This window comes from Stenella coeruleoalba (genome assembly GCF_951394435.1).
Source record: "Stenella coeruleoalba genome assembly, chromosome: 18".
NCBI lineage: Eukaryota > Metazoa > Chordata > Mammalia > Artiodactyla > Delphinidae > Stenella > Stenella coeruleoalba.
The window spans coordinates 30,040,220-30,057,490 of NC_137164.1; the positions used below are offsets into that span (position 1 = coordinate 30,040,220).

The 17,271-nt window shown below is 36.4% G+C and overlaps 1 protein-coding gene across 1 annotated transcript in view; it reads left to right on the forward strand.

Moving 5' to 3' along the window:
• Window positions 1-16,221, forward strand: part of PCDH17 (protocadherin 17) — a 103,411-nt gene extending 87,190 nt beyond the window's left edge. The window contains exon 4 of the mRNA XM_079902969.1: window positions 14,552-16,221. Within this exon, the coding sequence (XP_079759095.1) occupies window positions 14,552-15,234 (683 nt within the window). The 3' untranslated portion in view covers window positions 15,235-16,221. The remainder of the gene's footprint in view (window positions 1-14,551) is intronic.
• Window positions 16,222-17,271: the final 1,050 nt, after the last annotated feature.

Sequence of the window (17,271 nt, forward strand, 5' to 3'; positions counted from 1 at the left end):
ATTCTGTTTATCTTCTGTTGGTGTGTTTAATATTGTCCCAGAGGTCTCTAAAGCTGTCCTCAATTATTTTCATTCTTTTTTCTTTATTCTTCTCTGTGGTAGTTATTTCCACTATTTTATCTTCCACGTACTTATCCGTTCTTCTGCCTCAGTTATTCTGCTATTGATTCCTTCTAGAGAATTTTTCATTTCATTTATTGTGTTGTGCATCATTGTTTGTTTGCTCTTTAGTTATTCTAGGTCTTTGTGAAATGTTTCTTGTATTTTCTGCATTCTACTTCCATGATTTTGAATCATCTTTACTATCATTACTCTGAATTTTTTTTCAGGTAGACTGCCTATTTCCTCTTCATTTGTTTAGTCTGGTGGGTTTTTCCCTTTCTCCTTTGTCTGCTGTGTGTTTCTCTGTCTTCTCATTTTGCTTAACTTACTGTGTTTGTGGTCTCCTTTTCACAGACTGCAGGTTCGTATTTCCCATTGTTTTTGGTGCCTGCCCCCAGTGGCTAAGGTTGGTTCAGTGGCTTGTGTAGGCTTCCTGGTGGAGGGGACTGTGCCTGTGTTCTCGTGGATGAGGCTGGATCTTGTCTTTCTGGTGGGCAGGACGACAACTGGTTTTGTATTTTGGGGCACCTGTGACCTTATTATGATATTAGGGGGCCTCTCTGCTAATGGATGGGGTTGTGTTCCTGTCTTGCTAGTTGTTTGGCATAGGGTGTCCAGCACTGTAGCTTGCTGATCATTCAGTGGAGCTGGGTCTTAGCGTTTAGATTGATATCTCTGAGAGAGCTTTCACCATTTGATATTACATGGAGCCGGGAGGTCTCTGGTGGATCAATGTCCTGAACTCAGCTCTCCCCCCTCAGAGTCACAGGCCTGACACCAAGACCCTGTCAGTCACACATCTCAGAAGAAAGTGGAGAAAGAAACAAAGAAAGACAGAAATCATAATATAAAGTTTTTAAAGTAAGACATTTAAAAAAATATTAAATATAAAAAAAATAAAAAGTAATAAATAAAGGAAAAAAGAAAGAAGTGAGCAGCCAAACCAACAAAACAAATCCACCAATGCTAACATGTGTTAAAAACTATAGTAAGAAAAATAAAATAAAACAAAATAAAACGGACAGGCAGAACCCTAAGACAAATGGTGAAAGCAAAGCTATACAGACAAAATCACACAAAGAAGCAAACACATACACATTCAGAAAAAGAGAAAAAGGGGAAAAATATATATATCTATACATTAAAAGAAAGGAAGAGAGCAACCAAATCAATAAACAAATCTACCAATCATAATAAACTCTAAATACTAAACTAAGATAAACATAAGACCAGAAACAAATTAGATATAGAAAGCAAACCCCAAGTCTACAGTTGCTCCCACAGCCCACAGCCTCAATTTTGGGATGATTTGTTGTCTATTCAGGTATTCCAGAGTTGCTGGGTACATCAAGTTGATTGTGGAGATTTGATCCACTGCTCCTGAGGCTGCTGGGAGAAATTTCCCTTTCTTTTCTTTGGTCACACAGCTCCTGGGGTTCAGCTTTGTATTTGGTCCCTCCTCTTCATGTATGTCACTTGAGGGTATCTTTTCTTCGCTCAGACACAATGGGGTTAAAGGAGCAGCTGATTAGGTGGCTCTGGCTCAATCAGGCAGGAGGGAGGGAGGGGTATGTAATGTGGCGTGAGCCTGCGGAGGCAGAAGCAGGCATATTTCAACCACCTGAGGCAGTCCATGTGTTCTCCTGGGGAAGTTGTCCCCAGATCACGGCACCCTGGCAGTGGTGGGATACACATGCTCCCAGGAGGGTAGTTGTGGATAGTGTCCTATGCTTGCACACAGGCTTCCTGGTGGCTGCAGTAGCAGCCTTAGCATTTCATGTCCATCTCTGGTGTCCACGTTGATAGCTGCAGCTTGTGACAGTCTCTGGAGCTCATTTAGGTGGTGCTCTGAATCCCCTCTCCTTGGACACCCCCAAACAATGGTCCCTTGCCTCTTAGGCAGTTCCAGACATTTTCTCAGACTCCCTCTCGGCTAGCTGTGGCACACTAGCCCGCTTCAGGCTGTGTTCATGCAACCAACCCCAGTCTTCTCCTTGGGATCTGACCTCCGAATCCTGAGCCTCAGCCCCCAGCCCCCACCCGGCCTGGAGGGTGGGTAGACAAAGATCTCAGACTGGTGAGTGCTGGTCGGCACTGATCCTCTGTACGGGAATGTCTCTGCTTTGCTCTCTGCACCCCTGTTGCTGTGCTCTCCTCCGTGTCTCGGAAGCTTCCTGCCCCCTGTCCCCCACTCCCCCCTCCCCACACCCCTGTCTCCGTCATTGAAGGGGCTCCCTGGTGTGTGGAAACTTTTCCTCCTTCATAGCTCCCTCCCCAAGGTGCAGGTCCCATCCCTATTTTTTTGTTTTGTTTTGTTTGTTTGTTTGTTTTGTGGTACACGGGCCTCCCACTGTTGTGGCCTCTCCCGTTGCAGAGCACAGGCTCCGGATGCGCAGGCTCAGCGGCCATGGCTCACGGGCCCAGCCGCTCCACGGCATGTGGGATCTTCCTGGACTGGGGCACGAAATTGTGTCCCCTGCATTGGCAGGCGGACTCTCAACCACTGTGCCACCAGGGAAGCCCCCATCCCTATTCTTTTGTCTCTGTTTTTCCTTTTTCCTTTTGCCCTACCCAGGTACTTGGGGAGTTGCCTTTTGGGAAGTCTTAGGTCTTCTGCCAGCATTCAGCAGTTGTTCTATAGGAGTTGTTCCACATGTAGATGTATTTCTGACGTATTTGTGGGGAGGAAGGTGATCTCCACGTCTTACTCCTCCACCATCTTGAAGGTCTCCCTCCAACACTGGTCATTTTGGGGATCACTGTTGTCATCTGGCTTTGGGAGAGGGGAAAGGGAGTGTCAGAACGACATCTCTACCATTTACTTTCAGTCTCAAAGTAACTGAACATGGTGGGTTATTTGCTTAACAGTATATTGGTTCCTCTATATTTCTACCTCCCCTCCATGAATCATGTGGATAAATTTGTAAAACACTAAGCAGACCTTGGGGGAACAAGAATATTGCTTGAGACTCTGCTCCCACCCTCATCTATACTCTAGTACAATAATCCAGGTCATTTTCGAAGTGAATAAATGCAGAATATACCCACAGCCTTTCTAACTCTCCTTGGCATGCCCTTGTTTTTTTTTGCACAGAGAAGTCTTCAAAGAGATCTCCTTCTAGAATACTAAATCAGAAGGGGTGCCAACGTCCTCCATTAAATATCCTCTACTCTTCTCCATCTCCCAATCTTTGGTCCCTAAGGATGAGATTGGAACAGTATAGTCACACTTAACTCCATCATCCTTAATGCTCCACAACACTTGGGTTACAAGCTTCATATTTCATTAAGCAATGACTTTCAAACATTTTCTAGTTGATGTTGATATATGGTAAACCAGAACGTGTGTGTGTGTGTGTGCACGTGTGTTATCAAATTGAAACAAAGCTTTTATAAGCAATCTTGCCTTTACTCTCTATTTTTCTACCTTTGTCTATTTCACTTAAAAAAATTTAGTTACAACCAGAAAATTGATTTCAAGATCAATTGATGAGTCTCTACCATGGTTTAGAAAGTCACACCATCCTACTACCATAGAGCAAGAAGGTTCATAGTTTAGCTCTAATTAGAACAAACTCTACTATATAATCGACCAGCAGATTTAGATCTTGGTTTGTATATGAGGTTTAAGGAAATTTTTTAAAATCATTCTTAAAAAATCCTCAACACCTGGCTTTCACAGACATTATCTTGCTAAAAGAGGGAATATAAAAGTATTAAGATCCAGCTTGAGACTCAAAATATCTATCCCAAGTCAGTGGTCTACAAACTTTTTCTTAAAGGTCCAGATGGTAAATACTTTAGGCTTTGTAGGCCATACAATCTCTTTTGTAGCTATTCACTTCTGCCCTTGTATCATGAACATAGCCATAGACAAAATGTAAAAAAATGACTGACTGTGGCCCCATATTCTAATAAAACTGCATTTGACAAAATAGGTGGTAATTTCCCTATTATTGTTCTAAATAAAAGTATCTTATTTTTTTCTCTCATAACAGTATATTCTCCAGGAGTTGTTGCACATGTAGATGTATTTCTGATGTATTTGTGGGGAGGAAATTGATCCCCACATCTTACTCCTCCACCATCTTGAAGGTCTCTCCTCAGTTTATTTTTAAATTATTGTAATATAAGTAATTTTTGTAAGAATTATTTATGGAAAAGTATAGTTTCACATATTTTTCCCACAGCTTTAAATCTTGAAAGAAAACATCTTTTGTTTTACTTATTTCTTTTAAAAAATTACATTTTTAAAAATACTCATCTGAGCAAGGCACCCATCTGTTCTTTTGGAACCATGTCCATCTAATTTAAGGTAACTTAATTGGAACTTTAGATCTATCTCTAGAGTAGAGTTCTATGAATTTAATGAATAGACTTTGGAGACCATAATATCATTAAAATATTATAATATTAAAATCTTTTTAAAAAATCCATCTTCTGGGACTCCCAAATCCTATTGGCAAGCATTGATTACTAAATAATAAGTAAGAGAGGATTAGTTGCATCTGAATTAACTCTTGTTTTCTGAGAATGCCAGAAATGATACTGATTCCATTTACTTGTCTCTAGCAATTGAAAAAAAAAAAAAAAAGGCGCTAGAAACAAGGTGAACAGTGAGATTTAAACTAGTAAATAGAAATACATCCCAACAGAAACCAGATAGCAGGCAGGAGAGAAAAACTAATAAGACGATCTTGCTTCCTTTTTACAAAGAGTTCAGCTTAATAGGCATGTTTTCATTGACCTTCCTTAATAATTACCACTTTGCTAGGAGAATGACTTGAATTTTAGGTGTATTCATCCATGTCATCAAAAATGGTGTCATTATGAGAGATGGGGTTAACTTACACAGGCGATAAAAGCATAAGGAAAACATCTCCTCCATAGTAGTATATTTAAATAGTTTTGGGTCTGAAACTCACAGTATTGTTTAAGTCGCTAGAATTTTAAATTTGCCCTTGTAAACCAAACAGTTTTTACTAACTACTGCATGCCAGAGCATAGGTTTCTCACTGCATATAAATCAGGCTTTTTTGGAAGCTGCATTAACCCTTTCAAGAATCTAAAATTACAAGGACTTATTAATTAATTCATATGTTGATGGTAGCTGTCAGATAAAGCATAAAATACAGAGGCAACTACCTTAAAACAAAAGAGAGAAACTGGCACGTTTGACCCAACAATGCAGTAGAATCAAAAAAAAAAAAAGGCCAAAAGGAGAAACCTAGGAGAGATAAAAGAAATTTAATAGATGCTGAGGTGTAGGTTTTTTAGAATACTCACTGTTTACATAATTTAAAATTATAAAGAGATGATTACTTAAACATAGATTTTAATTTCAATAAAAGTGTCTCTGGTTTAAAAAATTCCCTTAAGGGGAAAATATTCTGACCTCCATGTTTCAGTGGATATATGTCAAGTAGGATTTATTTATTTTATTGAAAATGGTACCCTCAATAATAAATAGAGAGCTTCAGAATTTTATATAAATATGGTATTTAACAGATAGATCTGATGTTACTTTAAATATTGTGTATCTCATAGCAAAAGAGAGCTATTATGTATAACTTTGTTTAGGTCCTGGGATCATTCTGAAAACTGACGAGACACTCTCATAAATGAAATGAGTAATTTGTAAGGGGTGGTCATTCTTATTATAGCTTACCAATAGTATTTGATACCTTTTAAATTTCATCTTCCTTTATATCAATGGTAGCATTCTGTTCAAATTCAGAAGTGTGACTATTGAGTGTATTCTCAAGGAATAGAGCATGTAAGAATATACTAGGACCTCAGAGTCTTGATCCTCCAGGGGCATAAGGAACTTGATGAGGCAAACAGATTAAAAAATAAGAGTCAGGGAGCAACACTAGAGTATATAATGCAATTGGAAAATCGTGGCATAGTCTTTGTCCAAAATAGAAATGAGTATTTTGGAGAATATTTTCATTATTTTTTTATTCTTCTTGAGATCCAGAATAAATTTTGAAAGGTTTCTGAGATTCAACATCTACTACCTTATTTGTGGCCATGTTCCTTGCCTTGTAGGAGTGTTTATTACTTCTCTTCTAGATACATATAATGATCTTCTTTCTTCCAGACCTTCCCTCTCCTGGCCTTCTAGAATCCTTTAAGCTTTCTGATATGTGATCATATGCAATCTTATGGTTGGTTAATAGTAATAGCAAATTTGAGAAAGCAGGAAGGGAGATAAAGTAGATGTAGAAAGAAAAAAATAGTTTTCTAATGCAGAACTATAAAATTCAGGATTTATATTGTTAATATACAATATCAATTGAATCAACATACATTAAGTCTTTCTTTAGTTTAGGAGAAGTGGGGTGAGACGCAAGCAGAATGGGGTAGGACTGGAGTTGGAATGATGGTGCCAGAGCTATGACAGGTTCTTTGTGCTCTGTTGGAGATAATCCTGGTCGGAGCCCAAACGCTAGATACCTGTACCAGAAGTAATGCTGATTTGAATACTACTTGCTCTGTGACCAAGCAGATTTTTAGGCTATAAATGTTGTTCAGTACTGCTCAGTCAAGCTCCTAAGTATTTCAAGAATCTTCTGAGATGTACAATAAATTGCTCAAATACCTATATTAGTGTTCCATTACCCTTTAAAATAAATTCGGTCTGTTATTCAGAGCTTTTCCATTTTTTTTTACATTCTAGCCAGTTTTTCCCTTGTTACTTTGTTTTTAGGCACTGTAATATACATCTTTTGACCTACAAATCTGCTCTCTTATCACCCTGTGAAACGCACATTTCTGTGTGGTAATCACTTCACTTTCTAATCTCTTTACCTAGATCACCCTATCCCTGCTCTCCACTGTCTGTTGAAACCCTGATCATCTCTTGAATTGCAAATCAAGCACCACTTCTTCTAAAAAGCCTTTCACCGTATTACAATCTACACTTTTCTCTGTTTTTCTGTTTGACATTCATATAACATAGTTCAAAATGTAACGAATCATGAATTATTTCTCTTATGGTGGTTTCAAATCAAGTTTCTAGTTTCTAATGAAATTGTAAACTCCTTGGTAAAGAGATACAGCCTTCCAGACTGGAGAATTTTAGAGGTGGGTAAACGTGGGTTCATTTACCACAAACCTTTACTTGAGACAACACCTGTTCCACAACATTCTTTCGAAGATGCCTTTGCTCGAAAACTTCCAATTCACAAAGTTGATGTTTAGTTCATTCTTACCTTATGAATGATTGAGTATAATTCCTTTAACTGCTGGATTACACACATCTACTACTTCCAATGAATTTGAGCTGTCTTTACTCTGGTGGGGCATTTGAGTTATATTGTTTTTCTTTGATAGGTTATGTCAGAGTCCTTTTCTCAAAAAAACAAAAATATAAACAAAAACAAAAACTTGTTCCATTTAGTATAGAATTGAGTTGCAGAGCCAGTTCTCCTGAGCGTAACTGTTAAGAAAGAGATGGCCCTATTTATCTGTGCCTTCACTTCTAAGCATCTGCTACTACCCCAGGGGATGGCTGCACCTACATTATGGGACTGGGGAAGGGTGGCAGCTAAATTTTGAATGTTAATTTCAGGACACTTTGCCACAGGACACAATTATATTTGTGCCATACGTTCTCAATACGTGGTTTAGATTCTCATTTTTTTTTTTCGGGTGCTTCCGTATCAGATTTCCTTATATCCTTAACATATGTTCCCCTTTAATTTCATTTTTCTTCATCTCAGAGCATTATCTGTGGTTGTCAGTATTTATGCCAGAAAATTCACTCTGGTAGACCTATTATTATGTCCAAAGGGTCACAAACACTTGAAACCATCCCCGAAGGTGTGCAGGTGCATTGAATAGTAAGTGCAAATGCTCCCAGCACTCCAAATACCCAGCTGCAGTTGGATTCAGTTGAATGTGATACAGGACAGTGGTTTCTGGTGTCTGAATGAAGTTGTGGAGATACATTCAGAAGTGTTGTGTGATGTAATTGCACGCCAGAGGATTGGTACTTCTAAGCTGCCACGGTTTGACTATTTGATAGCATTATTATAACCTCCTCTTCAAAATGTGCTCTCTGCCTATCAAAAGCAGATAGAATGGCATTTCACAACTGAGGTAAATTCTGGAAGCCAGGTCAGCAGTACATACACCTAAAAATATATACATTTCTCTCATAGTATTTTTATTCCATGAACTATGTTTCTAAATTATTATTTCTTATGACCAATTATTAGGAAATATTTTAAGTTCCTGGAGTCCAGTACCCAGTGTTTTATCATTATATCACTGCCAACACGTGAACAAGCATGCTCATGAAATGAGCATATTGTAACAAGATACGTGATCTTACATTAAAAAATAAAAGAAGCAAAAACATATCCCACATCTGTGTATTTGTTTATCAGTTATTTGATTAGTAGAACAGCCTAGATCACTGTGCCCAAGTGAGAAACATGGGAAATACAAGGCAATAGATGAAAGATCACTTGGCTAAATAAAGTGATTGTACTCTGACGCAACATTTTCCCTTACCCTTCTCTTTTCTTCCCTGAATAAGGGATACACCAAGGTTATTAAAAATTGTGCTAAAATTAAGCCTGGAAGTCATGTGAATACTAGCAGAAGAAATAGCATGTGATAAAATTATAATATTAGGATACTTGTTTCTTTTTATTCCCCGACACAGAGAAAGACGTTTTGAGACAACTTTCCAATGCTGTCTCTAGAAGTAATATTGAATGAAATTTTTACCCCCTCATAGTCAGATAGTGTGAAATCAGAAGGTTTAATTTTAACTAATATGCTAGTAAATGAGACATAGAAATCAAAAATGGAAATAATTTGAATGAATATAGATTGTTAAAGTGCCATTTATATGGAATGACTCACCCTATCATCATAACAAGTGTAAGGGGTTTATAGGATGGTAAAGGGAAGTAAGTGAATAATCATTAACATTGCCAAAAAAAGAGAGAACTGTATGTGGTAGAAAACTGTCAGTTTTAGGATATTATGAATTATGTCAATTTACTGAAGAAACATTTTATTAAAGTTTTGTTGGACTGTATTCTGATGAGATTTCTATTTTAGTATTGGTGTTTTTTCTCTGATATGTTAGAATATATTTGGATTAGTTGTAATTTGCTGTGCTCATAGAGAAGTGTGTGTACATGTGTAAAATTGTGTGTGTGTGTTTGTGAGCACTGAAGAAAGAAAAAGGCAGTGAAGCAAGCTGTGGTTACAACATTAAAAACTTTCAGTAGAAAACTGGTGTACACGAACTGTCAGTCTAAGGTCCTGGTTTGCCATTGTTTACTGGTAGATAATCTGTGATGGGCGTCAACTTTAAGTTTTGTAGAGTTAATCTCCAGAACATTTGGGCCAGCCATAAATATAGATGGGTGCCAGCTCTCTGCTTTCCCAGACAGCTAATTAGGTGTTATGAAAGCTTACACTGGTGAAAGAAGGTAAAGTAGAAATACAAAAGAAAAGTGAGAACAAATAAAAAATGAACTTCATTTATAGAGCTCTCAACTTGGAAACAACTCCAATTTTAAGGTGCTGTTAGAAACAGGAGCAACCACCACACTAACAGAAGAGCACTATTCCTATTTAAAGCTATTTACAGAGCTGAAATAAAACCATTTTGTTGACAGTCGTAAAGCACAGAAAACTCTCTCAAATAGCCTTCCCCACAACCACAACAATTTAGAACTTCCTCACTGATGTTCTGATTAATGGATTTTGGTTTTCAGATTTCTACGACCCAGACGTTTATTTCTTCATTATAAAAATTAAATCAGATGCATATCTGAAACTCTTATTCTAGAAATAATAAGCATGTTTTCAGATGTACAGATATGTGGGCTCTGGAGGAAACAGGCAACGAAACTAAGGGGAGGAAATCCTTTTATGTTTTCTAATATTTCCCTAAGTGTTAACAAATTAGTTGCTAAGTATCTCTCTTTGGGTTATGTGGTATAATGCTTTGAAGATGGGGAAAATAAGCTTATCTTTTGATTTGTGATAAATTCCTTCCTGAGAGTGAGACAGATTGTAGTAAAGAGATAGATTTACTCTAAAGAAATTTCATGACGTGGCTCCTCGAACTGTGTTTCTTCTGCAGTGAACAGTTCTGAGTCACAACACGCAAGGGTTTTCTCCTGACTTTTCCCAAAATAACTATGTTCAATAGAGGCCCCTTAATCTTTGTTAATCTTTGATGGTTTAAATAGTGTTTTGACTTCAAATTTTAATCTTCTACATTGTAATTATTGGCACCTCTTACCCATCTTGAAATGGCTGTGTACTCTTCATGATGTAGTGACATTACAAGGTTAAAATCACATTGTGGACATTAAGTTCTGGTAACCTTTGTGGAAGATCACTAAAATACAATAATTTGGGAACAGATAATTTAATGTTTTACCTAAATATTTTTTTCCTCACATATATGTAACTTTCACAATGCCTGTTCCTTTGAAGGTATATTTTGGCAAAAAATGTTTGCTTGCCTAATATCTTTAAGTTATAAAACAGTTTAATCTAGGTTAAAAAAAAGAGAGAGAGCTTTCAGATTTATTGGCTAATATGAATTTGCAGATTTCATACATCTTTATGTCTAAATCAACTTGAATTATATAAAATTCTAAAATCAGTAGTCAAGTTGTTTAACCAGTCAGAGGTTTCACACTCATAGTTGAAGGGCATAGGGAAAGATTAAAAGGTTGTTTACTGGTGATTTTAAATAAAAAGATTTATACATACATGTAAATTATATACAAGGTTTTATATTTATAAATATATTTATATATATGTTTTATATATATCTACTATCCTTTATATTACAAATATATAACTTTCCTGTGTGTTTTATTCATTCATCTGTATTTCTCTTATGGTAGTTACTGATTTTTAATTTTCAGGAATGCATTGGACATGCATTTAAGTTTTCAAATTTTGTTTGGACTATTTCCTGGAGAAAGCTCAATTTTATTACACACATGCAAATAAAGATCTATACGTGTGTGTGTGTGTGTGCATGTATAGTTTATGGTGGCAGCTGAACTGCAAGTACTTACAGTAATTTAAGTGATTATATCTTTTGGAAAAGATCATATAAATTAAGATGCAAAATTGAACTAATTAAGATGACTGTGTTTATATCCCTCCCCTTGGGAGCTTTTATAATAGTCAGAAGTGACTATAGTAGTATAGAAAATGATTCTTAATGTTAAACAAGTATTTAAATTTCTGATTGTCACATGATCCTTCAGGGAATTTTACACTTAAAAGATTAAACACTGTAAACTTTCTCTATATACAGAACTGCCCAAATTTCTAGCTGTCGGACTTCAGAGTTGTTTTCACTTTGCAATATAAATATGCTTATCTCTCAGTTTCTCTCATCTGTATATCATTTGGATTATCCCATCTTTCTTGGCAAGAGGTGCATTCTGTGAAAGGGTTATTATGTTATACTAAGGAAAGGACAAAAATGAGGGTAAATAATTTATTTGTAATCCCAGATTGGTCCAGAAGAAAAAATGAATCTTGGATCAAGCATCTCTAAATTTGTTTTCTGCCCAGGATCCCTAAATTTGTTTTTTGATACAAATATGTAATCTATGCAAATAGTGGCTGTCTGTATAATTTGCTTCTTTTTCATTTTTATAGTTCATAATTCAACATATCTGTTTCGGGATTCGTTTTCCCTAAGGTACAGAAAGAAGCTATTATCTACCTTTATAGTCCTAGGGCTTGAGAAAATCCTCCACACTATTATTCTTTATTATACACACTTAGTTTATTGAGTGGATTTTTAAAAATATAATAGAAGGTACACATAGCAGAAATCCTCCCAATACAACTCCCGTTCCTTTAAGCCCCTCCTCCCTCACTCCTCCCTCCATCCTTCCCTCTCTCCTCTCACTTTGGTTTCCTTCTCGCCTCTCTTTTTCTTTCATTTTTTCCATTTTGTCTACTTTTTTGATCTAGCTAGTAATTCATTATGTACTACCTATGTCTCTTTTATGTGTCTACCTAGTCATCTATTTATTTATGTCACTTCAGAAATAATTCTACTCTCTCAAAAATTCTTATTTGACCCTTGGCAGTTATAGTTCATCTTATGTTCTTAGTTTCTGCAGCTTGTACAGAAGGGTCCATTTGATTTTCTTCACTGTCTCTGAAATGCTGCTGTCAAAATTACAGTCTAATGACAAGGTGAACAGCATATAATGTGTCGTAATCAATACTCAAAATTTGCTCCCTAGGATGTGACATGAAGTCAAGTAAAAAAAAGCTGCAGAGTTTCAGTAGTGAAGTGCAAACAATAATTTTATGTTGATGGTTTCAAATTCAAGGTCAATTTACACTTTTATAAATCTGCATTATTCTGTCCTGTTCACTCTATTCTTAAATTCATATTGAATTCATTCAAAGCTGGGCTATCAAAATTGTTGAAATTGAGACCAGTCAATATTGAAAAATAAAATTATGTTAGTGTCTTTCAAAGAGAGTGTATGAGTTGTAAATGAAGTTTTTAAAAATCACAAATCTAAAAGATACAAAAATATTAGCAAGTGAAATAGATAGTAAAGTTTTCTACTGTATTTTTTAAGGATACGATTAGTTGAATGAAATGATATGTATTTTTTTTTCTAACACTTACTGACACAGGCATAATATTGAAGATTCACTTTCAGAAGAGGTAATGAAAACAGATACCTGATATTAAACTTTTCTGATATCCTGTTGTTTAAATTCTGCTCTACTTTAAATCTGCACAAGGAGGCTTCTAGAAAATTTTAAATGCCTAGATTTTTTTGCTTCTGTTTGTGTCCATCTGTCTGACAACCTTTCAAATCATAGATAGTATTTGAGTCTGTGTGTAGATAGTTCAGTTTGAGACTACATTTCAGCATTCTTGCCTGCATTACATAATAAACTTAACATATTTTATTCACTCCTAGGTAAATATATGTTTAAAAGTAAGACAAAATTAAAATAGAGACAAACCACGTAGATACTTCTTTTTAACATTTCAAGTGTGAATAATGATACATGCTATGAAATACCACAGAATTTTTGTTCTGTCAAAACACCATTTTGATTCTTTTCTAAAAGAGTTTAGTTTCATAAGAAATTATTTTATCCTAAAACCTTTTGAGATAATTAAGGTGTGGTTTATTTTTTTTCTTTTTGTATAAGGAATTTTTTGTGTGTTTTAAGTACAGACTCAGATTTTGTATATGACTTTGAAAAGTAACTGTATAAATTTATCAGCACTATTAAATTTGCTGCTTTTTCCCTTGCACACAGGACACTATACATTATGGAGATCCTCTCGCATCAATTAAATGGCAATCCCAAGTGTTCCCAAATGAGTAGGGAATTCTATTCCCATCACATAGATTTAAGCTGTAAATATCCTCTCCTGAAAAAAAGGTTCCTGATTTAAAAAGGATCATTAAACATAAGGAAAATAATGATTTGTAGATGAAAGGGACAACTGGGAAGATATAGTTCAAAGTTATCTTTTAAAATATTGAGTTCATGGACATATACAGCTGTTGTCATAATGAAGGAATTTTCTTTCATATTTTCTTGTTCAGCATCTTTGAAATAGTGATCGTTAAACAGTACTTTATTTAGATTATTTACATGCTTATCACAAAAGAGAGAAGCAAAAATTCTCACAGAAATCATTATCATTTAGAATTGAAATCATGATTTGTCATTCATTCTGAACTATATCTGTTTACAAAATACATTTTCACCTACTTACACCAAAAACAAAAAGCTGAAGTGAAGAAAACTGATTACATGATCCATACGCAAATCTACTACAATAGCAATGTGCACTTTTTGACAAGCTTATTCATAACACGTTCAGATAGAAAATTCCATTTGCTACTCTTCAGTAGGAAAAGCAGGCTTTTAAAGGAAAACCTTATTTCATGACTGTCACCAAAATAACAATTACAAGCAAAATAGGGATAAAACATAAAAAAAAATAGCAGCTTAGGACTTTTTATGGAAGTTTGTGATTCAGGTTTTGCACTGTTATTTGATTTCAAAAATTAAACCTGGTAATCCTTTTTGAAGTTCCCTGTTTCCAGGATGGGTTACACAGAACAAAGACTAACTGATATCCCCAGGAGATTAGTTTACAGTGATATTGTACTCTACTGAGAATGATTCTCCAGTGGCCACTTTTACTTCTTCCCAGACTATGGAAATTTGTTAATACCTAGAGAATAGGCTTAAATAAAACCGTTGTCTCAACCAGCAGGTTTATGCAACCATCCTGAAACGTTTTAATTATTGTTTTCTTTTCCTTTTTAATTTAGAGATCAGAGGTCAAGCAAACCCAGGGAGAGCTGATCGCAGCCTTTGTAGAACTGTAAAGGCATCCCTAATGATGGGATTTGCTGTCCTCTCTTTTGTTTTGCAGAACCAGAAGAGTGTGTTAATTGCACAGATGAATGCCGAGTGCTTGGTCATTCTGACAGGTGTTGGATGCCACAGTTCCCTGCAACCAATCAGGCTGAAAACGCAGATTACCGCACAAATCTCTTTGTACCCACAGTTGAAGCTAATGTTGAGACTGAGACTTACGAAACTGTGAATCCCACTGGGAAAAAGACTTTTTGTACATTTGGAAAAGACAAGCGAGAGCACACGATTCTCATTGCCAATGTGAAACCTTATTTAAAAGCCAAACGTGCCCTGAGCCCTCTCCTCCAAGAGGTCCCCTCAGCATCAAGCAGCCCAACCAAGGCATGCATCGAGCCTTGCACCTCAACGAAAGGCTCCCTGGATGGTTGCGAAGCAAAGCCAGGGGCTCTGGCCGAGGCGAGCAGCCAGTACTTGCCCACTGACAGTCAGTATCTGTCCCCCAGCAAGCAACCGAGAGACCCTCCCTTCCTGGCTTCTGAGCAGATGGCAAGGGTCTTCGCCGATGTGCATTCGAGAGCCAGCCGGGATTCCAGTGAGATGGGCGCTGTCCTGGAGCAGCTTGACCACTCTAACAGAGATCTGGCCAGAGAGCCGGTGGATGCAGAGGAAGTCGTGAGAGAAATCGACAAGCTTCTGCAGGACTGCCGAGGAAATGACCCTGTGGCTGTGAGAAAGTGAAAAAAAAAAAAAAGCATTGGCATTTTCTTGTCTCTTCTGTTGATTTAAAAATGACCCCTCCTGGTGAAAACCCCATTTTACAGGGATAAAGAAAGACCGATGCTGCTTTAAGGCTTTTAGTGAACATCTGAAGTGCCCACAAGTATGTTCTTTTCACTGCTGTTTCTTTTTCAGAAATAACAATGGCTTTGTTTTGACCAAACTTATATTAGGACAGAATTAACGATGTTCAAAGAGGAAAGAAAAACAGAGAAGAAAAAAGAGAGAAGAAAAAGGAGGATGAGGAGGCAAGTTACCTTGTGACTATCTGTTAGGAAGGTATGCAGTGTGAGAATGGAAGTTTTTTCTCATTGCTCTAAGACTGTCCTCCGTGATTTATTCTGACGTAACTGTTTACCTATAAACCCCATACAAAGCAGGGTCATAATTTGTGTTCTGTGGTAGAATTTCTAGCAGTCACCACAGGCTTCTACTGAAAGTCCTGAAACGACCTTGCAGTAGTCCAAGCTACACCAAACATTAACACATATTTGTGGTAAACATTTCTGTATAAAGTTACCTGCCACGCATAGAAACACAGAAAACATTCCATAACATTAGTCAAAAAAAATTAAAAACTGAGTCATTTGTAAAACACCTCATATCGTATAAAAGTTCAATGTAAAAAGGTATAGTCCATTTTGTCCTGCACACACGTAGACTAATTCACTTCATGAAAGAAGAAAATTTAAAGGTTTAAAATGCCTCTTTAGCATTTTAGTGTCCAACAAATGTATAAATAATGATGGATATGTTTTAAATTTGACCTAGAAATGTTCTGAAAAATAGTTACCATTGAGTAATGATATTCAGAGACAATTAACATGAATGATATGTTTTATTCATTTGTGGACACTAAAATAGCTCAGGAACGTGAAAACGTCTTAGACATACACAAATCACATGACCATTTAAATGTGCAAATGTAAGAAGATTCAATGTGTTTACATCAAATGACATATTTTTATTGATTTATTGCAGATTCAGTGCATATGAGCCAAATTGTTGAGTGTATAAGAGCTATATTGTGTATTTTATTAAATTAATATATAGTTGTGTTGCAAAAATATTTGGGCTTATATTGTAAATGGCAAGTGTTGCCTTGGTAGCTGTCGAACTCTATGAGTTTTGTTTTTTCCTGCTTCCATTTCCCCATGGAGTGTTGGAAGCAGTGCCTCAGAGCAAAGTCTCTTGTTTAATGTAGAGTCTACCAAGTACTACAGTACATAATCTGTTCAAAATGTGTTTGAGTGAGCTGATGGAGCTAACTGAAAGGTCAAAAAATACATCTGTCAGTCATGGTTATGTACAAGTCCTTCATGGAAGCTTTTATTAAAGTCATGCTAAATTACAAGAATTACATTTGTACCAATACCTGAAACTTCTTCATGTTTTTTCAATAGCATACAGCTGCTGCCTATGTAGATATCATATTGTTGATTGGTTCTCAAAAGTATCTTAAGTGGTTCAAGATGTGTGTCCCCATTATATTTCAAAACCATGCAAAATGCTTTAATGCATGTGTGGTACCACCACTGGTTACTTGCATTGTGTAGTGTTTTACAAGAGGTCTGGGTCTTAACAAAAAGTTTGCCTTTTTTTCCGCACTCTTCTGCCTCTTTTTACTTGTGTCCCTTGAGAACAATACACCGTCTATTCCTTCATTTTCTTGCACCTTTCCTTGTGACATTTAGCGTGTTTCAAACTTACTTCCATATGAGGCTAGGAAACCTCAAATTTCAGGAATTGGGAAAAATAAAATTAGCACTTGCTGAAGTAGCAGTAGATGGGAAAATGCCTTGATTGACATTTTCCTTCAGCGTTTAAAATTTTTTGCATTTTACAGCTTCATGACAAACAGTTTCCAGCCCATACCTTAGAAAATGCGGTGCTGAGTTAAATAAAGGTTGTTTGTGCACGGGAGCAGAAAAATGCATTATTTGCAAACTGGTGGAGAATTCTGTGCCTTCTTTCCTGGCCACCAAGCCAGTGTAGAAA